Genomic DNA, 11,252 nt, shown 5'->3' on the forward strand with positions numbered 1-11,252 from the left:
TTAAAATTTTAAAAATAGTAAATAATGTATTTTCTTAAACACAATACTAATATAATTCTTTAAATATGAAACACTTATATATATGTTTTAGGCTTAATTTAAACTTTTAAAAATTTGTTATTTTTGTTTACATATTAAGTATAAATTATTTCATATTATTATTTTAATTTATAAAATTATCATCTGCGTGTCTTATATTTGGATAAATGAAATATACACTTTTTCCCTAAAGTTTTATTTTGAATCTAATTTTAAATTTAAATTCAGTGTCGTCCCTAACTAACAAAGTGATGAATGCTGAAAACTCCATTCATAATTAATTAATCTTTTGTAACACGTTGCGAGAATTGAGATGATGAAATTGAGCTCAATTTATTTATTTATTTTTATTTATTAATAGAAGTAAATAATAATAATAATAATAATAATTAAAAAAAGAAAATCAACACGCTTCTATCAGAAGATTTGTAAAAGTGCTTTTATGGGTCAGCAAAATCGCTTTAACCTTTTCCTTCTTTTGGTACTCAAAAATAGATAAAGAGACATCAATAATCTGACCACAAAGCCCATGTAGCTTTATGGACTGGGCCTTCTAAGTCCAAAACGCACGACATATTGGCCCAATCATGATGGAACCAGAGAATTTTGAGGCTGTTGTAAAACATAAAATAAGGTCCAGCCAATGAAAGAAGAAATCAAGATGATCGAAAAGAACGAAACATGGGAGCTTGCCGACATGCCAAAAGACAAATAAGTAATAGGAGTCAAGTGGATCTACAAGACGAAGTTGAATGTAGATAGATCAATACAGAAGCACAAAGCTCGCAAAGGATATTCTCAATTTCTCGGTATAGACTATACTGAAACTTTTGCTCCAACAGCGCCTTTTAGATACTATAAGAGCTTTCACAATAATAACAAATAAGAAATGAAAAATATATCAAATGGACGTAAAGTCTGAATTCCTAAATGGCTATATCAACGAAAAAAACCTACGTGGAACAACCTAAAAGGTTCGTAGCACAAGGTCATGAAGAAAGAGCGTTGAGGTTCAATAAAGCACTTTACGAGCTCAAACGTGCACCAGGAGCCTAGCATAATAAAATAGATAACTACTTCTGGATCAATGTCGATGAGTATCCAGAGTAATTTCTCATACGTAGATGATCTCATATATATCGAAAACAATAGAAATGATCCAAAGCTTCAAAGAAGACACGACGGAGACATTCTAGATGAGTGATGTTGGTCTAATGTATTTCTTGGACGTAATCAAGATAAATCAAGAGAAAGATGAAATATTTATATGTCAAAGGAAATACACAGAGGCACTACTTAAGAAGTTCAAAATGGAAGGCAGCCAGACAGTAACCACTCCTTCAATCCCTGACGAAAAGTAGTACAAAAAAGATGAATCAAAAAAGGTTGATGGCTCGTATATATATTGCTGTTATATTCGTAGCAATCGTATCAAGATAATATTTACGAATATCAGTCCACGGATCTGCATGTGGACTAACAGTTGGATGGACTTGTCTGGAAATCCCGATCAAATCAACTCGAATAAAAATGCTTAAATCATTATCATTGACATGTTTAGATATTTTCCCTTGTAAAAATGGACATTTTTGTATCTGCAATTGTGTTTATGTAGGATCCCATGCACATCTACACTCTTCAAAGTTGAAATCTTTTACTTAGTAAAAAATATTGTTTCTATACTAAATATAACATATATGTATTAAATAAATAATATAGAAAATGCAGCAACATTTTATGCAAACAAACAAACTATTTGTAGACAAAGTGAAAGTGGTCATACATTAACTGCTTAAACAAACAAGGGGCAGATGTTGATGAGGTCCATCTGCCAACTCAAAGTTGCCGGTTTTCCCTCTCATTATTACACATTCCTTAACATTCTCCTTTCTATTCGGGGAAGTTGGAGAAGAAAGATAAAGACATCACCTCACCATTCTCAACTCCTCCTAAACATGGCTTCTTGCCATGATCAGGTGTTATGAGTGTCCATCAGATCACCAACTTAATTTAATCCTCCTTTTCTACATACATCACCTTACTCATTTCTGGCTTATGCCATGTACATTGTTGATGTTAAACATCTGTTTCAGTTTCTGTGCCCTTCGTCTGTCCTTCCAAGAACCAATCATCACCATTTCCTCGTTGGGGTTATGAGGCTTTTGCCTGTCTTGCTTCTCAAAGACAAAGAAAGAGCGCTTCTTTTGGGATAAATTTCTCCCAAAAAAAAAAAAAATCTTTTTTTCAGTATTTATGGTTGATTTGTGTTGTCGGTGATGATAAACGAAAAGGGTTTTTGATGCTCTGCACAAGAACAGGAATTCTTTCTATTTACAGATGCTGTGGATCTTGGAATTTTAATATTGCAAGAAAATGAGTTGCTTTCCATGCTTCTCGTCCCAAGAAAAGAAAGCATCCAAGAGATTTAGTAGCAAGAGAAGGGAATCACCACCCACCAGCCCACCCGAGAGGGAGCCACCACAGCGGCAGCTCTCTCAGGCAAGGCATGGTAAGACACACAAATTCTCTTCTTTTTCATTGTTATCAGAAGAAATATGCAAACATTGTCCTACATCGTATGTCTTATTGTACACAACATGCAACAAATGAGAACATGTGAATGTTGTCTTGGTGATTGACAATTTGTGGTGCCGGGCCTTAGGGTAGTTTAGAAAATGTTGTCTTTCTGCCTAAACCTTTGCAGGTATACAAGAGAATGAAATGTTGTAGATTGAAAAACACCATTCATGTTTCTTGTTTTTTGTAGCAAGAATGATGATAACTGCATTAATTTCCTACAATAGCATTGATCAAACATGTCGAACAAGGATGTTATTGTGCAGTAGGACATCATGGATGCATAGGTTGATCGAGTTTTGGTTGAGGAATTTGAAATTCTCTAATCTTATGTGCAGAAAATGCTAGAAAGACGACAATAGAACCTGCACATAAGGTAGCAGTCGAAGCTTCAAATAACAGGGCTACCAACAAAGAGGGGGGGGATTCTAATATTGCAGCTGAAACTTTCACCTTCAGAGAGCTGGCCTCAGCAACCAACAATTTCAGGCAAGAATGTCTGATTGGCGAGGGTGGATTCGGACGAGTGTATAAAGGATACCTTGATAAAACCAACCAGGTACTTTCAACGTCTTTTTCGCTTTATATTCATTATTAAGTTTCCTGTGATTGAGTATAGATTATTGGTTTCCAGACTGTAGCCGTTAAGCAACTTGATCGCAACGGGCTGCAAGGGAACAGAGAATTTCTAGTGGAGGTTCTGATGCTGAGTCTTTTGCACCACCAAAATCTGGTGAACTTGATCGGGTATTGTGCTGATGGGGAGCAGAGACTTTTGGTTTATGAGTTCATGCCGTTGGGATCTCTGGAAGACCATCTTTTTGGTACCGATCATTCATCTTTCCTTTAAGACAGTTGGTGTGGTTACAGCATGATTTAGCCCTTACATGAGATAAACTTTTGTTGTTTTAACTATAAATTCGAAGTTCATATAACACGAAGCAGTCATTGACATCTAACTTAATTCTACAGAACTTCCACCAGACCAACCTCCATTAGCTTGGTGCAAGAGGATGAAAATAGCGGTACATTCTGCCAAAGGTCTGGAGTATTTGCACGATAAGGCCAACCCTCCCGTCATTTTCCGTGACCTGAAATCATCCAACATCTTGCTCGACAGGGAATTTAACGCAAAACTCTCCGACTTTGGGCTGGCCAAGCTTGGACCTATGGGTGATAAGAGTCACGTATCGTCAAGGGTGATGGGAACATACGGCTACTGTGCCCCCGAGTATCAAAGAACAGGTCAACTTACCGTAAAATCGGATGTTTATAGCTTTGGTGTCGTGTTGTTGGAGTTGATCACAGGGAAACGAGCTATTGATACCACAAGGGAACACGACAAGCAGAATTTAGTGACGTGGGTGAGTTGATTCATCTCCTTTTCCTTTTTCTTACCAAACTTTATCCTCCCGTAGATAGGTGAATCATGCGACCTTGTCAGAAAACTAAGTGTATTTCTGCTTATCCGTCTGATCAGGCTGAGCCAATTTTCAAAGAACCAAACAGATTCCATGAGCTGGCTGATCCATTGCTTCAAGGAGACTTCCCAAAGAAAAGCTTCAATCAAGCAGTTGCAGTTGCAGCCATGTGTCTTCAAGAAGAAGCACAGGTCCGCCCTCTGATCAGCGATGTGGTGACCGCTCTCAGCCACCTTTGGGTTGAACCGGACAAGAGATCGGCCTCATCTGATTCGGCTCTGTCTCAGCAGTTGAAAGAAGGAGCTGAGAGCAGCCAGAATGAAACCTCGGCCACGGAAAGACAAAAAGCAGTTGCAGAAGCCATAGCATGGGGGTCTGAGTCGAGGTACGATGCGTGATAACGAGCCTTTAGTCCTCCAAGTGCTAAAACAGTGATGTATGAATAGCTATAGCACTGTTGAAGGAGGGTGAGAAGATCTGTCAGAAAAATTCTATATGGTAAACATGCATGATTGTACCCTTTTTCCCAACTTATAATCATGATGATATAATTATGATGTATACAAAGTAAAATGTTCCAAAAGTGGTGCAAGTAAAGGAGAAATTTTCCGACAGTGTCTGTTCTTGAAATGTTCATTTGCCTGGTGCTGCCGCTTTCTTGCTTTCAGACTCTGGAACTGGCATTCTTACAATAACAAAGAATTTTGCTATTTTGTAAATATTTATTTTTACTCACATTTTAGTCAAGGATCAAACAAAGATTCATCAACCCATTAATCCCTCCTGCACGTCTTATCAGAAATTAGTTCTCATACTTTTACTATTTCTCTCCAAATCAACTTTAGTTTAAAATAAAGTAACGTGAACATACCCTTGTCGAAATTTTTTAGAAAATAAAAAAATTATATATCTAAAAAAATATAAAATAAAATTAAGGTGAGTGAAGTAAATATTCCATAGAGAATATTAGCTCATAAAACTATTTTAAAAAATTCTAAAAAAGTATAGAAAATTTTAAATTATAATACAAATTATACATTTTGGAAATTTCATAACAAAAATTAGATAAAAACCTAATATAAAATAACAAAATGGGATCATTGTTAAATAGACATTAAAATATGAGACATTTAAAATTTATTAAGCAACAAAATAGTATTTATATTTATAACAAAGTTCAAAAGGATTATTATAATTTATCCTTAATTTTGTCACTAGTGCATGTCGTTTGTTCCCTTATTTAAGAATCTGTCTTTTACATCGGTAATATAATAATATTAATACTGTATTAGTTTTTTTAACATATTCTGTATTTTTCAAAATTTAAAAAGAGATGAAAAAGTATCTAACTACACAATTTAAAGAGATTCTGCGTCATTCATTCCTAGTCAAAACAAGGATGCTCATTCATCCAGTGAAATTGCCTCAGCAAATTTTATCACAATTTGCTCCAAACAAGGCATCCAGCATAATGACTGGGATGGGCAAAGAGATTCAAGCGTTGAATGGTTGCCCTCCCACAATTGAAAACATATTGATACCATCCAACTGATTAGCAGCAAAGTTTATGGTTTGAGTATTAGAGTACAACAATGATAGATATATTCAAATAGAAGTTCAACAACGATGGAATCACAACTCACCCCCTGTGGGAATCTTCACGTAGAGGCACAATGAATGGTGGAGCAGCTGAGGTCGGTCCGCTCACCTAATGACGTAAACACCCAGTACAAATCTTGTTCCCTTAGAAAGAATTTTAAGTTTCAGTATTCCAGACTAATACAATGTTTTAATCAGCCTTCTGGCAGTGAAGCTTAACCTAATTCTAGCTCTGTGCTGTACTCATATGTCCATATCTTTGCATCACTCTCCTGGTCGCCAATGCAGCAGCTTCGCTAGCACGCAGTGTCCCTGTGGCCATGATAGCAGCAAACTCACTGCTAATTTCCTGTTGAACTTTGCTTCGTGCATCTCCTAGGGGATCCTTGGCAACAGCTTTGTCAGATGGCTTTTCTAGTAAGTCGCAAGGAGAACCAGTTTTTTTCTGTGTTTGTTGCTCTCCATGTCCCCGTGACTCTGTTTCTGATTTTCTATCAGCATCTTCATTCTTCGTCTTTGTGGATTGAGCATTAGTAGCACTAGCCGATTTATTAGTAGTATTGCCTGTCTGGATAGATGAAGCAACTGCAGAGGGCCTGAACTGGGGTGCCTGGGGAACTGCACCTGCTCTTAAAGTCGATTCTAGTTGTTGTATCATGGGCACTACACCAGATAAAAATAACTGAAATAAGCAAAGAGTAATTGGCATAAAAAAGAGCTGTAGTCATAGACGATATACTTTTAACTTTCAACTTTGGCATGGCATGTTATTTACGTGGAATCTTATGAGTCTAAGAACCGCAGATAAAAATCTGCTAGAATGTATAATATTAAAGCCACTGCTTGTGAGTGGGTGGGCCATAATTAACTCCAACTGGAAAATAGTAGCCAGTGTAAGTTATTTGTGATATAGGTTTTAAGAGTTAAATGAGCTGGATAGAGAGATCAGAAAGTTACTAAAGAAGGTAAGAATTCAGCAGTTCTACCCAGCCCATAATATAACTAAGCGAAGGCAGCCAGCTTATCCTTCCATATCACCCTCCTAAGATGTAATCTACATTAGCCCAATTTCTCTTCCTTCTCATGTTTCTTATAACCAACACACTCTTATCTTTATAATATTTATCTTCCGTTTCGTTTTTCTGTCCAGTATGGACCAGAGAAAGAGGAGTCACAAATACTAACAGAGCAACATGCTAAAAAAACCACACAGCAACGGAGGAACTTACACATGAGAGCGCCCATGGGACTGCTCAGAACTTCATTAGGCAGATTCAAGATGTACTCTGGTACTACTGGAGCACCAACCAGGAACTGGGCTACCTCATTACTAAAATTGTTGCAATTATGTGTCAGTAAACTATATGTTTCAGCTGTGAAGCGGGGACCAATCTCCTGTAAATACATTTCAAATACATCCTTAGGCACATGTGTAACACCAAGATCTACAACTCGAATTGGAGTCCCATAAGGTGTGGTTCCAACTGGAGCACTTTGTATGCCACCACCAAAATAGTATTCATTACCATAAACCACTATTCCTGTATGCCTGCAAATGAGAAGCATCCTTTCACAAAATATACAACTTATGGAGCAAAATATACAAGACAAAACCTAACAGAAAGCCCAGAACAATGTACAACAGCATGCAAATGCAAACTTACGGAATCAATCTGTAGTTAAAAAGGTAAACAACCAGTAACCCCTTATATTCCTATCAATCCCACATGGATCAACAATCAACCACCCATTTGCACTAAATCAGCAATTTAAGATGTTAAAATTGCTTTACAACAAAATAACTCATATAAACAAATATGCACTCACCATATTCCTTCAATAGCCTTCCCCAAAAATGTTGTAGAGAGTTGCCTGGCCAGACCTTGGCTTAAGTCATAGACATTCAAAGAAACTTTGTAACCTTCCTGCAATAACACAAGTGCTTGTATATTGATATGCACACCAGGATAACAATAACAATCTAAAAATGGATAAGAGATAGGAGAGGTCTTTACCTCAGCCATCTCCAGATACTCCAATGAGAAAATTGGTGATCAATAGTATAGCAGGACTTTATAATAAGTCAACTGAATAGGGTACCTATAAAATACAGATCATTAAAGCCTGCAGCTCAGGAGGCAAATGAAGTGAGCCATACAAGTATAAATCACTACCAAGTGAAGACAAAGACTGGGTATTATCAACCCTACATGCATGCCATAAAAGCTTTTCATATGAAAAAAATATGATAATTCATATTTTAAGCTGCCATAAATGAGGCAGTTGGATCTGGCAAATTTATTAGAGTGATATGTAAAGAGAATAATGATGCACTACGAATTGAAATGCATAATAACAAACCTTAAAAAAAAAGGCATGGGCTGCATTATCTGAAGTGAAAGAAATTAGCAACATACAAATGATACTCAAGACAGAAAAATGCTTTTGATACTGTTTGTACTTAGTAAAGACCAATAGTAAATGCTTCCGTATGAAATACAAACAGAGTTCTAAGGAATTCACAGAATTAAAACATCAACCACAAATAACAAGGTAGCAAATGTCATTAGATATCATTCAACCAGTAGAAATATGATCAAAACCAATTTATGATACAGAACTTGAAATCTTAAATCCCCAGACAATACCCGAAGGATGGAATCATCACCTAGATCGCAAAATAATAAAGTATGTACCCAATACAAAATAAGTGTGACCTTAATCACATATCCTGAACAGCAATTTCTATAAAAGAAACTCTTACACACTGTTCAGACTCATCAACATCCTCGGATGAAGATAAAGCTCATGCATTCTTCTCCTCCCAAAGCCACCAATTCATTAACAGAAAATCCATTATTCAAAACGAATCAATCCCTACCATCCTTTATAATTTCAGCAATTCCTCAAACCAATTTCCCGCAATTCCCCCATACATTCCCACAGAATGGAAGGACACAAAACAAACCCGACACCAAACTACTCATCATCATTAATGACCAATCCGGCGAATATTCCAAGGAAAACAAATTAGCAAGAGTGAGTACAACATCACAACGCACCTGAAGAGAGAGGATCACCCCAAAAACCAGCAAAGAAAACGTGAAAATAGCAAGCAAGATTCTTTGGAGGGATTTTTATAGTGTGCGGAGACGGTTCTACTCGTGCAAGACGACCTGGAGTTCTCTATTTCTTCGACTTTCTAGAATTTTCCAAGCAGCTATACTTTCGTAGCACGCCTTTGAATTTAAGGGTTTGTCGGTTGCCTGCCAACCCTTACTATTCTGTGGACCAATTCAAAAACTAGGGCATAATTATTACAGAAATTTTCAAATATATAAAGTCCATTTTATTAGGTACATTTCTCTATTTCAACTTATTGATATCTAGCATATAAAATTCAATTATTTATTATAGGATAAAGATTTGCATGTTTTTATCTCGAGATGGGTCATTCCTCGGTCTATTTGATCACCACAACCATAAATTATCTTGTATTTGAGAACTCGAGATCAACTCATGTGGATCCGTACAAATACAAACATTTAGCCAAATAAATATACCCTATAATTATTTTGAGCCACAGTACATAATTATCACTTTAAAGCAAAGCCTTCTTCACTTTCCCCCCTCGATCTTACATCATCTACTTAAACAATGGAGGATCTAGTTCTCCTCCCATACTCTTGGGTTTCTTGTGATATCTGGGCCTCCCTTTGTTAATTTATTCTTCAGGAGACACCCGACGTGGCTACCTATTATATCCCCTCCTTAGAGCGTTATGAACTTCTCGTTTCTTCTTCCTTTTTAGGTTGATTGGGTGTTTTTGGGCCAAATTTTTTTATTCACGTGAATATATTTTAACTTTCTTTAAAAAATCTTAATTATTTTAATTACTTTTAATTAAATTAATTATGTTATAATTAATATTTTTTTAAATGTGTGAAGATGACGGCGCCACGCCTTCCCTATCCCCAGGCAACAGCGACAACAGACTTGGGAAGGGGGGCATGACGGTCGGTGGTGATTGTGGCTGGGGGGGGGGGGGCGGAGGAGGGTTGGCGGCTGCGACGACGGCAGCTGGCTGGGAAGGGGGATGAAGACGCCAGGGGGTGAGGATGACGGTCGGTGGTGGTGGCGACAATGGACTGGAGGTAGAGGAGGTGAAGGTCTGGGGTGGGTGGGCGGCTATTTTTTTATTTTTTAAATTTATACTTATACATTATATAATTTTAAATTTGTTAAATTTCTATTTCCTCCAAAATAAGTCCAATATATTTTTCAAGTCATGTGTAAAACCTCCTAAAATTGAAAATCCTTAAAAAATTGTTCAACTCGGATGCCATGTCATCTTTAAGGACAAAACTAAAATTTCGACAATCGAAAAACTATTAATCATTATTTTTATAACTTACAGAATTAAATAAATAAAAAGTATACTTACAGGGTTAAAATTAATAGGCAGTAAAATTAAAGGACCAAAAAAGTAATTTTTTTTAAAAAAAATATGGGATAAAGTAAAAAAGAAAAAGAAAAATTATCATCATGAATTTATTAAAATATGAAAGCTTGTAAGAAAAAATAAATATAGAAAATGTGAGAGAGATAAAAAATTAATTTATAATAGGGTTTATTAAAATTATGAAAGTTTATGAGGGCAAGAAATAAATATAACATGAAAGAGAAAAAAATGGAGTGGTGGGTTGAGAGGAAAAAAATTATAATTTTAAGATAATTAAAAAATATTAAGATTATCATTATAGGCAATTTTTTAAAAAATAAAATAAATGAAACGGTAAATTTATACAATTAAAAATTGATAAAATATTAAGTTTTCTTTTATAATAGTATAGATTTGTATAATTCAAGGTCCAAGATATTATGGGAATACTCTAAAATGCTTTAGTAGGAGCTCTAATTACGTGTCTTGCTGGAAAGTGACATGCCGAAACAATACATAGAATATATCCATTATAATTTATCGATATTTAAATTAACCAATATTGAAAGAGTAATCAAAATCGTACTTGGAGTATGAAAGGATAATATTTATAAACTTTTTTAAATTGTACAATTTTAAGTAGACTATTATTTTAGAGATAATTGAAAAATTATTCTGATGTACTGAATTCTAATAATATAGAGATCGAATCGATAAAACTTGATTAGGATTGGTGCAAATCTTGACAATATTTCAATTTATTAAAAGATTTGGGGTATTTTCGTAACTCTAAATATCAATATGTAGCCCCACTTCATCTTTTTATGCTTTAACCTTTTTTTTCAATTATAAAATTTTAATACGGCATGATAGAAACTTAATTGTTTTTGAAATCGTAATTTGTATTAATTTTTTAATAAATTAAATAATACATAATTTAATTAACATATTAATATAAATAAAAATAATTATTAATTATAATATAAATAAAATAAATAAATACGCTCGTCTTCGATGTGATTCCAACTCATTCTTGGTACCTCATAGCCTAGTTACTACGAACGACCTCGCAATCAAACTGCTTAAAGATCGAATACCTTACAGCTCGCCGTTACACCACGTCAGCTTCCGGACCGTCGTGTTATACAGCCGTTACGCCAGTGCCCCTTCGCCTG

At 35.4% G+C, this 11,252-nt stretch overlaps 2 protein-coding genes and 1 long non-coding RNA gene across 3 annotated transcripts; 1 reads left to right on the plus strand and 2 right to left on the minus strand.

Moving 5' to 3' along the window:
• LOC105165721 (probable serine/threonine-protein kinase PBL26) lies at positions 1,825–4,651 on the plus strand. The gene is made up of 5 exons (XM_011084825.2): positions 1,825–2,548; positions 2,955–3,175; positions 3,251–3,440; positions 3,589–3,980; positions 4,097–4,651. The coding sequence occupies exons 1-5, from the start codon at positions 2,413–2,415 to the stop codon at positions 4,433–4,435; spliced, it is 1,278 nt and encodes a 425-aa protein (XP_011083127.1). The 5' UTR covers positions 1,825–2,412; the 3' UTR covers positions 4,436–4,651.
• Positions 3,588–4,086, minus strand: LOC110012118. The gene is made up of 2 exons (XR_002287227.1): positions 3,872–4,086; positions 3,588–3,783 (listed from the first exon to the last, which is right to left on the minus strand). It is a non-coding gene; the product is annotated as an uncharacterized LOC110012118 (long non-coding RNA).
• LOC105165722 (desumoylating isopeptidase 1) lies at positions 5,539–8,859 on the minus strand. The gene is made up of 5 exons (XM_011084826.2): positions 8,699–8,859; positions 7,652–7,736; positions 7,464–7,561; positions 6,866–7,185; positions 5,539–6,299 (listed from the first exon to the last, which is right to left on the minus strand). Exons 2-5 carry the CDS (start codon positions 7,658–7,660, stop codon positions 5,863–5,865), a joined length of 864 nt encoding a protein of 287 aa, XP_011083128.1. The 5' UTR covers positions 7,661–7,736; positions 8,699–8,859; the 3' UTR covers positions 5,539–5,862.

This window comes from Sesamum indicum, linkage group LG6 (genome assembly GCF_000512975.1).
Source record: "Sesamum indicum cultivar Zhongzhi No. 13 linkage group LG6, S_indicum_v1.0, whole genome shotgun sequence".
In the NCBI taxonomy this organism is placed as follows: Eukaryota; Viridiplantae; Streptophyta; class Magnoliopsida; order Lamiales; family Pedaliaceae; genus Sesamum; species Sesamum indicum.